Raw genomic sequence first — 18,964 nt, forward strand, 5'->3', positions numbered from 1 at the left:
TTTCAATGTTGATGAAAAGGCTATCATTACACTTTTGGATAGAATATTGTATATTCCTGGATCTTTTATGTTATTGTATATATTTGAGAGTCAAATGAAAAATGCAGAATACAACCATGACGCAAAATCCACATACACAATGACTTCTTAAATGACTTGCTTTCAAGAGGTGAGCTTTTTATATTTGCGATACCTTAAGGATATTTACAAATGCTTCCCACAGTGTTTACCTCCATAAATGACATCACAAAGAGTGCAATCTGATCTGAAGGCGTGGGTATCAGAAGGGCTGCAGTTCACCCCAGAGTCTCACCAAGAAGACTCTGGCTCTGTCACTGTTAGGGCCGTGGGATGGAAAACAGTGCAGATATTTTAACATCTTTTTAAAGATTAATCTAATGGCGAAAACTAACATGTGCCTAAATTCCAATATTCCAAAAATAAAAGTTCAAAATGTAATTGACATGGATGTGAGTTCTTAGACAAAGAGATGCATTGATGTCCATGCACCGCCATATTTGTTAGAGAAAAACTGCACGTTTTATGTTTTTCAATATATTGTTCTGGCTCAAGTTTCTTCGAATTTCAATAGTCAGTTTTTGTCAGTAACTGTGAAGATATCCCTAAGACAAAAACACTTCATGCTTCAGTTTATTAACACTAAATAGACAAACGGTAGAACAAAATACAATCAACAAAACATCTGAAACAAAATTTTAAATGAACTAGACTAAAAAAATGAAAAAGTGCTTCTGGTCCAGTGTTGTTTACATATTCCAAAATGGCTAATAATTTAACATGCATGAAATATGCCCATAGTTTTTAGCTATCCTTATGTTCCACCTTATATAATGTGTGTTTGAGAGTTGGGCACGGCAGCTCAGCTGTTGACATTAATTCCAAGAGATCTTTTTTTGGATGTTGGGTCAATATCTCTCTCACTCCCTCATTTGTAGCTCAGGGTAATGTGTGTGTTAAGCTATACATGTGAGGGCCAAAATGTTCCTATAGCATTTCAAAAGCTCATATAGTCCACATTATGTTTAGCTTTATATCATAATGTCAGGGATTATTTTAATCCTAACAATTGTATTAAGCGGTCCTCATTATTGTAGCTTCCAAGCTGTCTGTATGACCAAACAAATTATAATTTTAAAGTTACATATCATACACTTTACAAGTTGCCTATTGTATATAAATGATACAAAACACATTTAGTGTTGCAAAATTTATTTAATCTACCGTATGGAAACATTATATGTATATTATTTCTTCATATACTCAACAGAAACTATTTTTCTTTTTCACTTTCCTGTATTCTTCTTTTCACTCATGAGTTTCCCATATCAGTCCTCTTGGACGCGAGTTGCCCCTTCCTCTGATATTGGACCCTCCCTCTTGCTCTCAGTAACCACCTCTGTGTAGGTCACGTCTGGGCTTGACTTCCTGCCTTTAGGTGGAGTCACAGCAGGCTCCTCCTCTGCTCCCTCCTGGCCCTCGGCAACAGTGCGTTCCTTCTTCAGTTTGATGCGGAACGATTCTTTATTCGGTGCTTTCTTAGCGATGTTCTCCTTAAGCCGCTCACTGCTCTGACGAATTTTCTCTCGCTGTTCAGTAGGCACGACCTTCTCACCGAAGTTGTTGAATTTGGTTCCGAGCGATTGGCCTGTTTTACTCAGGCTCTCCTTGGTTTTGTTGAGGTTCTCTCTGGTCTTCTCACGTGTTTTGCTCATGCCTTCTTTGGAGAACGCTGATTTGATGTTCTCGAGACCCTTTAACCCTGACTGTTTAAGACGTGCCCCCCGGGATGACTCCACATCCTCTACCACCATGTACTCTTCATCAGATGATAAATCAGCGGGGATGTCATATTCGTCTGGCTCCACCTCCATGTTAGCAAGCCCTTCCCCTTTGGGGGTCTTGGTGACAGCAACAGAGGGAACTTCAGTTTCACCCTGCAGTGGCAGACAAAATAGATACATAAAAAAACACTTACAAAAGAAAACGTGTGCCAAGATCATTTTAGGCCTGTCAATTATTAGTGATAACAGTGTCCAAAATAAAATAAAAAAATTTCAAGTGTGCTTTAAGTATATTTCAGTATACTTTTGATGTAGCCTACTGCAAGTATATTTATATTTAAATATATATATATATTTATGTCTAAGTATAATTAGCCAATATCAAAATATACTTTAAAATAAAATCTCTGCTCTTGGCCTAAAAAAACACCACTGTTTCGGCACCCCCGTATCTTCACTCGCTGAACAACGTCATCCCACAAAGTGGTGCAATCCCACAAAGGGAAAATTCACTCTCACGCACTTTCTTCGGATGTGTTCCATGACTTTGGAATGATCTCCTTTGTGCCACAAGATCAGCGGATTCTGTAGTTGCCTTTAAGAATTGGCTAAAAACACATTTCTTCCGTCAACATCTGACGTCTTCAATTTTTTCTCTACTTTCCTATCCCCTACTAGTAATGCACTAGTAAACAATCATCAGTAAAAGTGCAGATAGGAAAACATAGTTGTAAACTGTGAATACTTCAATTTTAAGTACCTTTGATGCTCGATATCAAAGCACACATCAGATTTCCATATCAGCAGACTTATATTCTTACATTCAAACCATTTTAAACTGTAGCTATTTTTGTCCATTATCGAAGTTTTGCTCACATTTCCGGTGATCACGTGTTTCTTTCAGTCAAGTCCTGAATATTAGTCAAGTTAGTCCTGTTAAAGATTACTCATGTAGTTTCACCTGTTACCCTAGGAAAGTCCACCCTGCCTAGCCCATCCCATCCTCTTCTCCATTTCCAAGTCTTTCCATTTACCCCCCCCTAAATGTCATATAAAAAACTATGTTTGATAGCTTTAAATGTCGGAAACACAACCTCTTCCTCCCTTAGTGAGTGTTTTTTAGGCATAATATCAATATTCATGAAACTACCCCTTCCCTGACTTATAGAGACCATTATTGTCCCTGGAGGGCAGTTTGTCTGATTGAATGTCTATGAATGTATGTGTGTATAAGGTCTGTGTTCAGGGAGGGTGTTTAAAGTCTCTTTTCAGCTGTGTGAGCGACTCTATATTAGGAAAGCTCAAAATACCATCACACACACACACACACTGTCACGGCCTAATTTAGTCTAATTTATTATGTTCCTGATGTGAACATATTTGCCTTTGTTTTTCTTTCTTTATTTTCAATTTTTTTGAGTTTAACTGTAATTAAAATATAAATTCAAATAAATAAACATTCATATTGAAAAATTACATTTGGTACTGTTTTAAATATCGAAGTAGACACCCCGCCCTCAAAATCTATGTAAGTTGCCACCCTGCGCCTCTTTCATTATTTCTTTCTGGAAGTCAACACATTTAAAATATGTTTATATGACACCCCACAGAGATAGGTAGCTAATCGGCTCCAGAAAAAAATTCTCATGTGCGCCCTCTATATCTAATACAACAGGTGTTAGTTTGACATTACAGAGACAATTTATTGCCAAAACCCTCCATCACCCATCACACACATTTAGTGACTTGGTGTTTAAAGACGTGCGGGTCAATGTTTATACCTGGTAGATGACAACTCTGAACCTGTTGCGTGTAAGCAGCTCATCCTGCGTCGTTTCCACCTTCTTCACACGCACATTCTGTTTCTCCACACGTGAACGCACTTCTTTAACATGCGTGCTCACACGGCGGGCTTTCTGAAGCAGTTTATCAACAGTGATCGATGTGGCACCATGGTCGCGAGTCAATTTGAGCAGCTCTGACTGGACGGCGCTGACCGAACTTTCGAGCTGCTGCTGACGTTCCTCCATGCGCTGCTGGCTCGCCTGGACCCCATCGATGATGGTGGACACACGTTCCAGCAGAGAGAGAATGGAGAGGGCCGAGACAGGCTGCCCGGACTCATCCTCGACCCCAAGCATGACATCACCTTTCTTTTCCATCTATTTCACACGGGTGCGAAAGTACAGCTACAGTGCCAGGGATGTGTACGGGGCCAGACAGAATCACACACAAGAACAGTGCAAAAAGAAACTGACACTCCAGAAAGAGACCCCACTGGAATCTAACTAACTCCACCCCTGTGCACACACATTCACATAGATACATGCATGATATAAATACAACTGTAAGGAGACACTGGGAAATTTTAGGAAGCTGCAACACATAACAGCTTGAAAGCCCCTTCATTCATTCATTCTTAAGACATTTGTGTTAGGTCCAAAATATCTCAAATATGAGTGGTATTGCGCAATAATTGATCTAGATTTCAAATGAATGCATGTGTGAGGGGGTTGGACGTTCATGTGGGGTGAGATGGATTTACTTTTATAAATCTGCTCCCCTGTGCCACACTGTCAACTGAACCCAACAGCTGCAACCCACACAAACTGTGTGCACACACAAAGTAAACTGTCCTTGAAGGTGTGTTTTTTTAAATTGTTTTACTTCTGACCCTACGTTCAGGCAATCTAATAAAACTACCCAGCATGCACCACGATTGAAAAAAAAGTATATTCTCAAAAACAAAAAACAGTAGATCAGTCAGATCATAACTCATAACATCATATAGAAAAAAAGAAACAGAACAGAAAAGATGTTACAGAGTAAGTCCCCTATGCTATCCCATAACTCACTCTTTATCAGTTAGAATGGAAACTAATTTGAGTGAAGACATTCAGGATGTCTTCAAAGCTAGAAGTAGGATAAAATAAAGTAAGATTAAATAATAATGTTTTACTCTAAAAATGCAAAAAAAGAACACTTAAGAATTTGGGGTTAGTCTTTCCCCTGTCCTAGTTACACCCAGATGTGAGTTTAAGATTTGATGCTGGTTGTGTGTGTGTTTCAGAAGTTACAGTCTTCTAATAACGTGTCTACCCAGGAAGGGACCAGCGTGACAAGACATGACAACCGAATTTAACTTCCGGTACAGTCCCTACAGATTATTTCTGATAACAAGCTAAAGAAATAACAAGTAAATGACATCAGCTAGCAAGTAAAAGGTATGTCTAGTCAGTTTTATTTTGGGTTACCAGTATAAGTACCGTTACTTGACTAAACTTAAATGTGTTACTCAACCCATTCAAAAAAATGTTGTAATAAAATTAATATAGCCTACAATAACCTTTGACAAATGTTTATTTAATACAATTATTATACTATAAAATATGGATATATACATTAGTATTAATATAAATTAAATATAAATATTTAAATGATTAGCCACTAGCCGATTGATTAAAAAACCACAGACCTGAAGTTAACTTCGGGCCAGGCAGTTGTAGACCGTTCTGCAAAACACAAACAGCTCTAGTCTAGAAGCAATTAATGTTTCCGTTTTTTAACTTCACATAAAAATTCAACCAAACAACATTTTGGAACTGAATCAAATGGTCAAACAAACACTTGGGGTGGTGTCCCGAACATGTTTTAAGACTAGTCCTATAGACTAAAATTAATATTAAAGCTGTCTAAACGGAAAACAGCTTTCATTGACATATATTAAAATAAATGGCATGGTTTTGCTTTGAAATGTAGACAAGTCAAACATTTTGTAAGGTATTTTTGGAAAAACTATTTAACTAAAGCTTAGTCCTGGATTATCCCTAAGTGGGAAACCGCTCCTTAGATTTATTGATTATGTAAAATAAGAAACTAAAACAGGAATAGCTTCAGGGCCCGCACTGTTTATGTCTTCTAAAATGGTCTGTATCGATCCAGATAAAACTGATGAGTGTAAATGTAACAGTTCAACCATAAATTAAAATTACACCATCATTTAACATAATATATAACACTGTATACTGTGGTAGGATGAGACTAGTTTATGATTGCACATATGCTTTTTGTTGCCCTTATGCTGTTCCAATTGCTTCCATTGTTTACTTCATATGTAAGTCGCTTTGGATAAAAGCGTCTCCTAAATGACTAAATGTAAATTTACTCTCCCTCGTCTTCACAAACCTGTATGACTTTCTTCTGCAGAACACAAAGTAAGATATTCAATGAATGTTGGTAACCGAACAATGGCGGTAGGCCTTCACATTGACTTGTATGGTGTGGACACAATACCAATGCAAGTCAACGGACACCACCGTTGTTCAAATACATTTTGTGTTCTTCACACATGAAATCATCTACTAAAACCAAAATATGGAGCCCTGGGGCTTTTGTAATGTTTTGGGATCTTTACCTATCTGACGTTCGAAGAATTCTCATATAGAGAGACAAACAGAACTCTTGGGCGGATGTTTGACTAAGCATGAATCAGACAGTGGTCCGACACCGAATCAACAATGCCCCACGGTCTCCGAGGTCATGTGACAACATCTACACCAATGGAATAAGCTTCTGTCACTTCTGTAAAATCAAGCCCGTTCGCGGAGGGTCTGCTGTTTGGTTCGTCTCGAGACATATCATCGCCAGGGAACGGTAAGTTATATCACCAGTGCCGTAAAGATCGTCAGATCGGGAATGGCAGAGTTCGGAGCACGATTCGCGCGTCCTGTCTGACACAAAAGACACTCGGTTTCCGGTCTTATGATGACGTATTTTTTTGCACACGGTCTGGTCCATGAGCTCGTGGTGTTGTGTGCAGAATAGCCACCGAGAACGCGCTTACATTTGAGTGTGGTGTGCGGGGAGCTCCGGTAAGCAGCATTGGTTATTGTTGATGTTTGATCAGGCCATTACTTCCACGTGCATTTACAGCTTTGGCGATAACAAGTCGGTGCACTGAACCATTTCAACTAGGCCGCGTTGTTTGCGCTCTCTAGTGTTATTTCATCTATCAGATTTATGCGCATTGATTCAATAAACCACACATTCTGAACGAAATCGCCGGTGCGATTTAGTAAATGCGCGTGTTTTGTGAAACAACTCGCTTGCTCGCAAAACTACGCTGTTGACGTTTTGTTTGTAAACAGCTGTCGGTGATGTACACGTTTGTTACGGTGGTCCTTGTCAAAACAAAAGGGATGTAAACGTATTTAGATTAACATTCTTATCATTTACATTGTAAAATATGTGATGTAAGAGACTTTTACATGAGCATAATCTCAGTCATCCATATGGTAAACACTAACATGTGTTTACTGTGAAAACGTTATAAACATAAAAGTGTCGCTTTTTCCTCACAACATCAATTTGTGTTTACCACGGTGTGTTATAATGTAAAATAACAGGATATTTATGAAGCCATAGGGATGAGTACTGAAGTCATTAACATTAGACACAAATATTATATTGTTGTAAGCCATTCTGCTTAAAGCATCGTTGGTGTTTTTCGCTCTTTTTAATATATATTCATTAACAGACGTCATGTTTTGTTCTAACAATATTCTATACTTGTCTCATAGAATGCAGGTATGATTGGAGGGTGGCCACGCCTCCAAACAGTTCTGACACTGCTGTTGGCGTGCTCCGTGAGGGCGGGACCGGACTGCAGGTCTGTCACCATTGAGACTGATAGTCGCATGGCAGAACAGGTGCAGCAGCGCCACCTGCATGCACTGTTTGAGAGGTATGGCCAGAACGGGAGTATTTCCTTAGAAGGCTTGTACAACCTGCTTAAGGGAGTGGGGCTAGGCCACATCAGGAAATTGACGGTACATCACCACGGAAACACACGCAATCATACACACTCGCATTCTCCCGCACATACCCACGTGGACAAACTCACTACACACGCGCATCCTGTCGCCAGCAAGAAGGTAGGGGGAGACCAGAATGTGGAGAAGAGTGAACCTGTCACAAAAGTGCAGCCTGATCCCGCCCCTGGGAAGAAGAGCGAATCGGATGCGCACCACAATCTCTACATGAAGGTGAATCAGGAACTGACCACACCTTTGACCACGCCGTCCGCTGCCACAAAGTCACGACGATCTAATCGTAGCGCTGACTATGATTTAACCCAGGACCATGCTCCCTTTGATGCCGTACAGCCAAATGTAACGCACACTAACCACACCCACCAACCTGAGGATACACCCACCCATGTACACGAGGATGACCATGATGAGCATGAACACATCCCTCACAGTCTGGAGGTACACAAATGCACAATCATTAAAATGCACAAAAAATGATAATGAATCAGCAGTATCGAATCTCCGAAGTGTATGATTTAACCAATCAGAATTGGTATTACAGAGCATTGAATACAAAATCGGCATATCACAAACCCACTCAAGTAAATTTTTTCCTTCACAGTGTCAAAACGCCTCCACAATCCTGCAGTCGCATGGCATGATAAAGGAAGCAGGCGTGTCTGTCAGTGACTTTGCTTACTTGTGTCCTGCTCTTCTCATGCAAATTGATTCGAAGTCCTGCCTGGTGCATGACAATGGCCAGTTAGGTGAGGTTCTTATTTATTTACATTTATGATAGTTATCCCACATTTTTATAGAATATGTATAACAGTTCGCTTTGTGTGTTTTTCTAGATCCCACCCATCATCACCATCATCACCACCACAGTCTGCATAATCACACCAATGGCAGAAGCCAAAGGAGTGTGTCTATTAATGTTGGTAAGTGTTCCTGAGTCAAGTGTTATTGAAATTACATCTTCTTGTAGTACTAGATGCAATAAGGCTATGCTACATAGTTTGAATAAATTTATTGCATTCTTAGTGATATCCATAGTAAATATGGTGTGTAAGGATACCCGGTACTGGGTTTACAGGTGTGACTGTATCACAATATTTTAAACAAAATGTAAAAAAGGAAACCAAAATTCAAATACACAATATTAACAATTACAATAGCATTTTACTTTTTGTTAAAGAACTGACAACATACATAGTTTAACTAAACCTTCAGTATGTTACTTAATAAAATAGAATAAATCTGTAACTAAAACTAAAGTATAACAAAAAGTTCAGAAACTCAAGAAAGGACTTAGGAAAGCAAAACCCTAACAACTGGCAGTGACATAACAACATGATCTCATTCATTTCAATGGTCGCTTAGCCACATGAGCGACAGTGACCTTGGGGAAAGGAAGTGGGCATCTTCTAACAATCTCGTAGCAAGACTGGCGATACACAGTGAAAGAATTGCTGGCGGTGTGAACCCAGCTTATGTGAGATTTTCTAAAAGACGCAAATGCATGAAATTAAGCAAATTATTAAAATATGGATTTTTATGCAGGTCACATTTGGGCAGCTCAACCAATTAAATTGAGTAGATGCCATATCATAAAATGTTGTAATTTGTGTTAGGGCTGTCCACCCCTAATAAATATATAAATAAAGTCAAACCACAGGCCAATTCAACATGTTTACTTTTGAGAATTTCCTTTAGGTTTTAAGAATATCAGTTTACTATTTACAAAGACTGGTTTTAATTTATAATTTATGTATATATATTTTTATAATTTATTTAATAATTATTATAATTGAAGTTCCAATTATTGAGATTTTCCTAATCTAAAACAAACAACAAAGGATGTCGATCCTTTTCTCTCTCACTGTTTCACTAATTTATTTTTTTGTTGGCTTTTTTTTACACTTGTGCATGTTTGTGTGTTCCAGCTTGGATAGGAGGCTTTCTTTCCATCACTTTAATCAGCTTGCTGGCGCTAGTGGGCGTGGTTTTGATTCCGCTCATGAACAGAGTTTGCTTCAACTTCCTGCTAAGCTTCCTGGTGGCCCTTGCTGTGGGCACTCTCAGCGGAGATGCGTTCCTGCATCTCATACCACATGTAAGACACACATGTCCATTTTTTGTGTTAGACAGGAGGCAAATTCTCAAACCAATACCATTTCTGTATTTTCTCAACAATATGGATCACCTAAAGTGTAAGATAATGGAAGATTTTTTATTTGTTCGTCCGGTTGGCGGCTCTCAGTCACAGGGCCATCCTAAGCACAACCACTCTGAGCATCATGACCATGGAGAGGAGGTGGAAGAGGATTCGCTTAGACCAGTGTGGACGGGACTGACCGCGCTGAGTGGGGTCTACATTATGTTCCTCATCGAACACTTCCTCACCCTTGGCAAGATGTACAAGGACAAAAAGCAGAAGGTCAGGATTATGCACAAACATACACAATTCAAGCTGTTCATTGTTTTGCTGGGCTCAAATCTCCCCAATATGGAAAGCACTCAAAATGTATGTCCCTGTATTATGTAACTAAATTATAAACAAAGTTATTTTTAGCACTAAACCCACTTTACAAGCATAGCATTTCACAAAACAGGGTTTCAAATGATACAAAAAATAATACAATTCAGAGGGAGGTGTTCCTTGTATTTATTTTAAAGTAACGTCTTTGTATGTTCATATACAGAAGAGGATTGATCTCGCCGCTGAAGTTTTGGAATCTGAGAAACGGCCTTCACTGGAAGACAATGGCGTCAAAACACTTGATGGTAAATAAACATCTTTCTCTCTTTGTTAATTTGCTTCTAAGAAATTCTAAGAAACATTTCTTATGACTGATATCGTTTTTTTTTACATCAGCTGCTGAAACCAATGGTGGAAGTGCGTGTGTGCGGGGCGTGGCAGAAGAAGAGGAAGTAATGTTGGGGGCGGAGCTCTACACCGACATTGATTGTGAAAACAAATGCCACTCCCACTTTCATGATACTGTCGGCCAGTCAGACGAGCAGCATCATCATCACCACGACTACCACCATATATTGCATCACCATCATTCCCAGAACCACCACCCTCACACGCACACGCACACCTACTCAAGTCAGCACTTCCAGCAGGCTGGTGTGGCTACTCTTGCTTGGATGGTCGTCATGGGTGACGGACTTCATAACTTCAGCGACGGACTTGCCATAGGTAAGTTTGCATTCAGTGGGATTCACACCCAAGGAATTGGTGTTGCGAACACCATGCTTTACTAGTTGTGCTACAATGAAGCAACTTTTTAAATATATATAATTGACAGACATTTGTGACTGGAGGTGTGTATTTCAATTTCAGGAGCAGCTTTCACCGAAGGGTTGTCCAGTGGTCTTAGTACCTCAGTTGCTGTGTTCTGTCATGAACTTCCTCATGAGCTGGGTAAGATGACATCACAGTTCTGTGACATCATATAACAAATTGATAGTATTCCTTACTATAGTGCAAGTCTCATAGTTTTTCTGTACTTTTTCAAAAATATCATATTTCCTGCAGGTGATTTTGCGGTCTTGCTGAAAGCGGGTATGTCAGTACGACAGGCCATTCTCTACAATCTGCTGTCGGCCCTGATGGGATATCTGGGGATGATTACAGGCATTCTGATTGGTCATTACGCAGAAGATGTGGCCATGTGGATCTTCGCTCTGACGGCTGGGCTTTTTTTGTATGTCGCCCTTGTAGACATGGTGAGTAGCTTGCACCTAGATAGTGTTGCTTTTTGTGTAATCAAAAAGTGGTTTATTGGAAATGCTGTGTAATTACATTATGCACATGACTGTGATGCAGAGTACCGCACGGGTCCTGTTTGATAAACCAGTTCCCGCAGTAATTAAAAGAACACCGACCCGACATATGACAACAGCAATAATTTAACCCTACCTGTTTCACAAAAATGTCTACTGGATCCGTGTTCCGCCAACGTGTATTAATTCCCGAAACGCAAATGACACATGAATAATTATTCCACCTGTTACATCAAATATTAGCGGTTCACCCGGCTGGTACTTGCATATGCCCACCCGCATGCTGGACTCTGCTGTAGTGTAATATTGATCAGGAGGAAGATAAAGCAGGAATTTGTCAATATGAATAAAAAAATTCCCAGTGCTAAATGGAAAGTCTCCATATCTATTTTTTAAGATTATATTTTGGGGCGTTTTTGCCTTTATTTGGACAGCTGTTGTGTAGAGAGGACAGGAAGTGAGGTGGGCGAGAGAGAGAGGGGGGGATCAGGAAAGGACCTCGAGCCGGGACTCGAACTCGGGTCGCCCGGAGCGCAACAGCACTATATGTCGGAGCACGTTACCGTAAGGCTATAGGCTCCGACGGAAAGTCTCCATATCTTTATGTGATTTCCAAGTGCACATGCTTTTTGGTTCTTTTACTGTTCATCCTGCTAAAACTAAATCAGTTTTGATTCTGTAATTGTTTTTTGTAGGTACCTGAAATGTTACACAATGACGCTGGTGAAGCAGGCTTCAGTCATTATGGTTTCTTCCTCCTGCAAAATGCTGGAATTCTCCTGGGCTTTGGAATCATGCTGGTCATTGCAGTTTTTGAGCACAGGATACAACTAGATATTGGCTTCTGACAACAATGCCACTTCATCTAAATATCAGAATAATAATGCTGGTTATTCACCTGTAACCCGAATCGTATCCCAAAGTCCACCTGTCGGCATGCCTGACATCTCATCTAGTCTTTAACAGGTGATGGCAGCTTGAATAGCACCATCAGTTACAATTTTGCTTGTGGGCAGATAAAACAGTATTTATAAATATTGACTGTTACAGTTTCAGTTTGAAAGAAATGTGCCACATTGAGAATGTGGAGTGTTTTTTTTTTTTTGTTACACAGTGCTGTACAGTAGTTGTTGAAATGAGTGTTGCTTTGTTCAATTTGCACATGCTGCCCATCCAACATTCCAGTAAAAACATGCGAGTGTTTCAACAGATACTGTGTCTCATCTCTAGTGTCACTTGAGTGGTGGGTGGATGACAGTCTAAAGTCTGAACCTGAAATGTCAGGATTTTTTTTAAAGTCTGTTTGTGTTACCGGAGTGGGAAACCTGCTTCCTCAGTAAACACGGGGGACTGAAACTAAGTCTAGTAATCAAACAGTTCAGCCAAAAAAAAACAAGTGATGTACAAAACAGATAAATGGAAGCTGCTGTGGAATGTAGTGTGTGGAATGAGCAAGTAACAATACTTTCCTTTTTTTGTCAAATTATTCCTCTCGGTTTATTGCATCCTGTGTTTTTCTGTATCTGAATGGAATGTGATTGGCGGGTGGCAAAATGCCCAGGCCAGCACGGCTGGTGTCCAGTGTCGCCTCCTGCTGGCCATGCAACAACTGCATTTCACCCATCAACAAAGTCAAACACACAAACTGCTTGAGTTCATGGGTTGCAAAAAATCGTCCGGGACACTGAGTGGCCCCAGAGCCGAACGGCATGCGATAGTAGCTGACTTTTTGACCGAATTTGTAAAACTCTGTTTTATCCTTTCCGTCTTTTACGAAACGGTCAAATTGGAACCGCTATAAAAAACACAGACAAGACATTTTAATGAACAAGTTCAAAAGCACTAAAGAAATATATTATAAAGCTTTACTGTCGGTGTATTACCTGAGGCTGATCGTATATTTCAGGGTCGAGGTGCGTGCTTTGGGGGTATAGAGCAACGATGTCATCTTTGCGTAGGTTGATGGAATGTTGGGCATCCAAACGCAAACAGAAGTTTTCCTGAACTACACGTATGTTCATTGATACAGAGGATAGCCGTAAACTCTCATTTACCGAACTCGCTACAGATAAACAGAGACAGAATGAGAGACATTTTGAATTAGGGGAATCTGGTTAAGGAACAATTCTCAGAAATATGTTTCTGTTTTTAATGTTTTTCTGTGAGTGAGAATTTGGTGTAACAGTGTTGATGGTCAGTTTTGTGGCCTTTGGTTATTAAAAGGTGAAGAATCAAGGTAATATCCTAAACATTTCTGTTGTATAGCTTAAATGTGAATATAAACTTTTCTTCAAAGTATTTGGGGTCTGAAAAATGACAGGGCATACGTTATTTTGGCCTGTTTCTCCAGTTTTAATCTTCTGCCAATAAAACATTTGTATTTGAAATTTGTGAGAAATATGTCAATAAACTGATATTTTTCCTTAACACAAACCTATACCTATAAATAGTACACAGAATTTTGAAAAGATCTCTTAATTTTTTTGTGTCTGTATATCAACTAATGTTAGTACACAAAGTCAAAGAAAATGTTATAAAAAATGTTCATGTGTCTTACCTAAGTAAACCATTTGATCTAGTTGTTCTCGTGTGATTGTGATGTCCCCTGTATAAATGGACTGAAGGTTATTCGGTCCAACCACATCCAGAATCTCTGCTCGTACTGCTGCAAGGGATTCTGGATGGGACAGCAGGTGGTACAGACACCAGAAGGCAGCTGGCATAGTGTTTCCAACCGATGCCCACAGCATGGCAAAATGATGCGCTATAGAGAGAAAAACATGAGATGAGTGCATTTTCTGTATATGTGTCCAAACCACAAGGTGATGTGCAACCAGTGCAGAAGTTATGTTTGGCGGTCAATGGAATATTACTTTGTGTTTACATGCATCTGTTGCTTTCTTTAACACCAGACATCATAAATGTTGCTTTCTCAGTTCAAACTGGACAAAAACTTTCCACAAAAACGTTATCAACAATGCAGTATGCTCTTTTTACTAAATACTTAAATTCTTGTAGCCAATATATAAAAAATATATATATGAATATATTTTATCATTTTCTTGTTCTCCAATATTAAGTTTGACCTTTTATCTATACAGATCTTTTCCTTATGGCTCTACTGAGTGTAATAATATGTATTTTCTGCTTATTGCAAAGCTACTTCCCAAAAATGCAAAAAAAATTACATTTGAAAAAGTATTGTGGTTTCTCCTGATTATCTACAAGTGGCATGACTACTTGTCGTATTGTCTCTGGCTCAAAAGTTTAAGCTATAACTGTGAATTTCCCTTTGGGATGAATAAAGTATCTAACTATAAACACTCCAGGGACCAAAGCCGTGGTAACCTTGTGGCTTCATGGGATTTGGAAAGACATGCCTATATTACGGTGTTAACAGCTCAAAGCCCAACACTACACATCTCTCCATGCCTGTGTGAGTGTGTACATTAGAAATCATGCATGATGTATGCAGGTGTAAGTGAAAGTCACCTGCAATATCTTGGTCTTGAAGTGTATCATATTTTTGGAACAGGGCTGTTCGGGACTGTATGAACTCACAGGGCGCATTCCATTCTGCCACCCTGTTAGGGTGGAAAAAATTCTTCAGCTTCTTACGGATTTCCTTTGTTTTCCTCAGCAAACCGATGGGCACTTGTGCCATTAGTAAAGGGAAATAGGCATCATATTTCTCAAAGTCCTCTCGTAGCTCATCCAGCTGAAGATGCTGCGACTGTCCGTACAAAGTTTTAAACGTGACCTCAAACATCACACGTTTACAAAACTCATACAGCTCCGCCTCCTGCCAATCACAATTATGCCCTGCCCCCTTACCAGATGAAAAAAGATGTCGCAGGATCCTATGAAGATTTTCCATTGTGCTAGTGGTGAGCGGGTCAAGGGCGGACCCCTGTAGCAGACTGTACATCTTTTTAATGCTGTCACTCAATCCAGGAAAGCGGGGACTCTGTACCGGTGGATAATCAAACGCCTTGGATGCTGCGCTGTCAGAAAACTTGTGGAAATCCAACTGTTTGCCATGCTTGATCACAGATGGATACAGTAGAGGGTTCATCACAAATGTTATGTATCTCCCTTAATAAATGCAAAGAAGCACTTGGAATTATTATGGTGCTAAAATGTAATGACTTAATATTAAAGGAGACTATATTTAAAAGAAAGACATTTATACAGGTTTGGAACCACTTGAGGGTGAGAAATTCATGACAGAATTGTAATTTTTGGGTAAGCTATCCCTATGTGAATATGTGTTGCGCTATAACTGAGTGTCTTAAATGAAGGAACAATGACTGTGTTTCGTGTGTGCGACAGAGATACAGTACCTGCTATAAGTACAGTAAAAACATCTCCATGCTCCTCTTGCAGTTTTGTAAGAAACCGATGAGAGTTTTTTCTGAATTCCAAAGCTTTCCCAAGAAACGGAATCCAGCCTTTAATGAGCGAAGGCTCACCTTCTTTTCTGTAACACACACACACTCACTGTTTAAATATGTTCCTCAATACCGTTGCTAAACTTTCACTAAAGGTAAAGCCGACCCTCTGTGAAATTATTCCAGTAAAGCTTTTCAAAGCTTGCTTGTAGTCTTCTTTGAAATTTAAGATCCCTGAGAAAATCCCTGAGAAAACTTGTGGACTCTCTGTGGACTCTCTGTGATCTACTGCTACAGTCTGTTTCCCATGCTCTACTTTCGCAGGGTGTCCGAGAGGATAAGGCTTTTGGGACTTCTCTAAACTTCCTTCTGAGGCTACTCAATGGCTTTGGGCTCATTTTTATCTGATTAAAAACTAAAGAGAACTAAAAACAAGGAAGCCCTTGCTCTTGTAGGAGGCATTAAGAGAATTGTCTATTGCCTACATGGCTTTAGAAACTCAAAGATAGAATAACACCAATTTAACCAAATAAAAACTTTGTGTTAAACTTTATGTGCTACGTATGAGAAAGCTCAACCCCTTTGGTGGATTTTGTTATTCTAGGTATTATCAAAAGTCCTGATTTTTGAGATCTTAGAGAGCATGATGGGTTGTAGTCTGATAGAAGCTCTGTTAGGTACGTAGGGACTAAACCGTCAATGCTTTATAAGTAGTTAAAATACCTTCACAGTCAATACAATACTTAATGCGTAGCCAGTAAAGGGTTGATAACATCGGGGTTATGTGATCGTATTTTCTGGACCTGGTTAGAACTCTGGCAGCTGCATTCTGAACTAACTGTAGTTTGTTTATTAATGATGTAGGACAACCACTAGTGCAAGTAGTCAAGTCTTGAGGTCACAAATGCATGAATAAGCTTCTCTGCATCAGCAACACATAGAATATTTCGTAATTTGGCAACATTTGGTGGAAGAAGGCTTTTTTGTGACATTTGAGATTTGATTGAGACATCTATTTCATGTTTGCAAAACGTTTTTGTTATTTTTTGCTCATCTGCAATACGACTCAGAGATGTGTCCTGGGAAATGTCAAATAAATGATGTCTTTAAGATGTTCACATTTTAGAATGTAAATGTAAAACTGTCTTTTCTAAAGTGTTTATCCGATGTTTTTTACACAGCATATGTTACAGATGCCAGTTCAACTCTAGTCCATCTGAATTCTCATGAATCACTAAATTATGCAAGTTTATACTTCACTGGAAAAAAACCTTCCATGTTCACCGGAATGTTCAATTATAGTCTGTGTAAATTATTACTCACTACCAAAACCATCTGTTCTTAGAGTTAATAATGTATTATTTATATTGAGTAGTCTATTTCAAAGATTGAATCAAATAAATAATAGAACAATACACAATGTAAATGTGAGATCGAAACTTCTTGTTCCCATACTTACAAATCAATGACCAGGGGAGCACGGGGCACGCAGGGTTAACTGTAGTTAGACAGGGTTGACCAATTTGTGCTTTCAAACTTTTTCTCTCATTGCCAGATGACAATCATCTGTGCATTTAAAAAAAGTTTCGATGTATTTTCATAGAGATATTGGACAACACGTGTTTTGGCAGCATGAAAGTGCATTTAATCTTTTTTCGATTTCTCTTAGGCTGTCGCCAAAACCAACCTTTTATGATCTTATCACTCTCTTGTTGCACATTGCACCATATTGAAACGTGTCAGTCAGACCTAGCAACTGTAAACTAAAGCTTTGAAAAAATGTTTACACAACGGGGTTATTGTAACAGTGTTACAATGAATCCCAATGTGTGAAAATGTATACAAGACATCGAGATGAAAACAATGTAAATTCCATTAATCGTAATCATAAATGAAATTACAATATTAGCAAGAATAATTGATAGTTATGATTTTTGTTAGAATTCTGAAGCATTTTCTCATATATCTGTTTACATGTTTTGACGTAGCCTATGGTTAGATGAGGAATGGCTGGATGATAGATCCGTGGATATATGTGTTTTATAAACAGATGTACAGACAATACCCCCCTCTAGTTTATATACAGAATAATACTGAGTTATTTGTGTTTCCAGTTTTTTAAACAGGTGTTACAACTAACCCTCTGTCTGTTACAATGAACATGGGGTAAGTTGTGACGTTTGCACTTCTGTTACTTGCTGAAATTGTACGGGGACGGTACCAACTACTTCATTTGTAGCAGAGATGTAGGTTTCTTGGGTAAAACTCTGATCAATCAAGCTCAAACACGTTTTGACTGACCGATCTGCAACCAAAAAGCGTAACATTCTCCCGTGTTCTCCCCCTGTGTCTTGATGTCAAAATGACAGTTCATACATGTAATGATTTGGCATTGGCGATCACGCCAATAAAGAAACTCTAAGGTCTGGATTTCACAACGGTCGAAGGTTCAATTTCAGGTTCGATCTATAGCAAACTAAGAGGAATTGAGTCACTTTGAATAAAGGGTTTAATAACTGTGTATAGTAGGGTATACAACATATAGGCTAACGTTACTCATAAAACAATGACTAATTGTCATCACAATTAAACAATTGCAACATTTTGCGCCAATACCCCTATAAAGCTTTCACTTACCGCCTCCGTCCATACAGAGCACACAGCAACAGTACGGACATCAAGCCCAAAAACATCGTCAATAAATAACCCAACATTATCAAAGCTTTTCCTCTCAGCGACAAACACAGAATTCCTTTATGAAGAATCGCTTATCCAACGTACAGCATGCTAACATATGGATATGACGAGAAATTTGCTCACAGCACTCGAACAAACATTGGGTATTAAGAAAGTCACGCCCAGTTAAGGCGGTTCAAGTGCAAAATAAACATTGCTCAACACCCAGCAAGACTGGAGGAAGGGTATTTGGTCTGGGTATTTAACGGAAGCTGGCAAAATGTTCAGGGGGCATTCTTACTAAGATGAACCCCATGGTGCTGTGTGTGCCTTTAGACAGCACTATGTTTTCCAATCGCTTCTTTTTCTAACGTCAGGTATGCATCTTAGACATGTAGACTAATCTTTGAGGATTTTGTTTTGTTTTTGTATTCTCTAAATTAAATTGTAATTGGAAAGAAACATTTACCTGACTAATAAATTGTCATGT

The 18,964-nt window shown here is 39.1% G+C and overlaps 3 protein-coding genes across 9 annotated transcripts; 1 reads left to right on the forward strand and 2 right to left on the reverse strand.

Annotated features, from left to right (window-relative positions):
- Nucleotides 1-1,216: 1,216 nt before the first annotated feature.
- Nucleotides 1,217-6,557, reverse strand: cavin4a (caveolae associated protein 4a). 2 transcript variants are annotated; one of them, XM_079451462.1, is made up of 4 exons: nucleotides 6,217-6,436; nucleotides 5,278-5,314; nucleotides 3,584-3,964; nucleotides 1,217-1,955 (listed from the first exon to the last, which is right to left on the reverse strand). In XM_079451462.1, exons 3-4 carry the CDS (start codon nucleotides 3,962-3,964, stop codon nucleotides 1,347-1,349), a joined length of 990 nt encoding a protein of 329 aa, XP_079307588.1. In that variant the 5' UTR covers nucleotides 5,278-5,314; nucleotides 6,217-6,436; the 3' UTR covers nucleotides 1,217-1,346. The 2 variants fall into 2 exon arrangements, with proteins under 2 accessions (XP_079307588.1, XP_079307587.1); XM_079451461.1 differs by lacking the exon at nucleotides 5,278-5,314 and having other exon boundaries at nucleotides 6,217-6,557.
- slc39a6 (solute carrier family 39 member 6) lies at nucleotides 6,270-13,831 on the forward strand. 6 transcript variants are annotated; one of them, XM_079451433.1, is made up of 12 exons: nucleotides 6,347-6,455; nucleotides 7,382-7,846; nucleotides 7,940-8,071; nucleotides 8,235-8,379; nucleotides 8,467-8,553; nucleotides 9,559-9,728; nucleotides 9,876-10,052; nucleotides 10,318-10,399; nucleotides 10,491-10,820; nucleotides 10,965-11,045; nucleotides 11,160-11,350; nucleotides 12,103-12,800. In XM_079451433.1, the coding sequence occupies exons 2-12, from the start codon at nucleotides 7,391-7,393 to the stop codon at nucleotides 12,253-12,255; spliced, it is 2,004 nt and encodes a 667-aa protein (XP_079307559.1). In that variant the 5' UTR covers nucleotides 6,347-6,455; nucleotides 7,382-7,390; the 3' UTR covers nucleotides 12,256-12,800. The 6 variants fall into 6 exon arrangements, with proteins under 6 accessions (XP_079307557.1, XP_079307559.1, XP_079307555.1 ...); XM_079451432.1 differs by lacking the exon at nucleotides 6,347-6,455 and adding an exon at nucleotides 6,566-6,673; XM_079451431.1 differs by having other exon boundaries at nucleotides 6,270-6,455; nucleotides 7,382-8,071.
- On the reverse strand, nucleotides 12,516-18,643 carry cyp7b1 (cytochrome P450, family 7, subfamily B, polypeptide 1). The gene is made up of 6 exons (XM_079451444.1): nucleotides 18,436-18,643; nucleotides 15,751-15,887; nucleotides 14,900-15,502; nucleotides 13,965-14,171; nucleotides 13,291-13,469; nucleotides 12,516-13,202 (listed from the first exon to the last, which is right to left on the reverse strand). Exons 1-6 carry the CDS (start codon nucleotides 18,510-18,512, stop codon nucleotides 12,891-12,893), a joined length of 1,515 nt encoding a protein of 504 aa, XP_079307570.1. The 5' UTR covers nucleotides 18,513-18,643; the 3' UTR covers nucleotides 12,516-12,890.
- Between the last annotated feature and the right edge of the window lie 321 nt (nucleotides 18,644-18,964).

The sequence above is a fragment of the Barbatula barbatula genome (assembly GCF_947034865.1).
Source record: "Barbatula barbatula genome assembly, chromosome: 3".
Classification (NCBI taxonomy): Eukaryota; Metazoa; Chordata; class Actinopteri; order Cypriniformes; family Nemacheilidae; genus Barbatula; species Barbatula barbatula.

Bases quoted from the DNA above. Each gene is read 5' to 3' on its own strand.
- cyp7b1 (XM_079451444.1), bottom strand. From the start codon at position 18,512: ATGTTGGGTTATTTATTGACGATGTTTTTGGGCTTGATGTCCGTACTG. The intron at 15,503-15,750 runs GTACTGTATCTC...GCATTTATTAAG, and splicing joins TTTTACTGTACTTATAGCAG to GGAGATACATAACATTTGTG. The intron at 14,172-14,899 runs GTGACTTTCACT...TTCTCTCTATAG, and splicing joins TCAAGACCAAGATATTGCAG to CGCATCATTTTGCCATGCTG.
- slc39a6 (XM_079451429.1), top strand. From the start codon at position 7,391: ATGATTGGAGGGTGGCCACGCCTCCAAACAGTTCTGACACTGCTGTTG. The intron at 8,380-8,466 runs GTGAGGTTCTTA...GTGTTTTTCTAG, and splicing joins GCATGACAATGGCCAGTTAG to ATCCCACCCATCATCACCAT. The intron at 10,053-10,317 runs GTCAGGATTATG...GTTCATATACAG, and splicing joins ACAAGGACAAAAAGCAGAAG to AAGAGGATTGATCTCGCCGC.
- cavin4a (XM_079451461.1), bottom strand. From the start codon at position 3,964: ATGGAAAAGAAAGGTGATGTCATGCTTGGGGTCGAGGATGAGTCCGGG. The intron at 1,956-3,583 runs GTATAAACATTG...CTGCCACTGCAG, and splicing joins TCAGAGTTGTCATCTACCAG to GGTGAAACTGAAGTTCCCTC.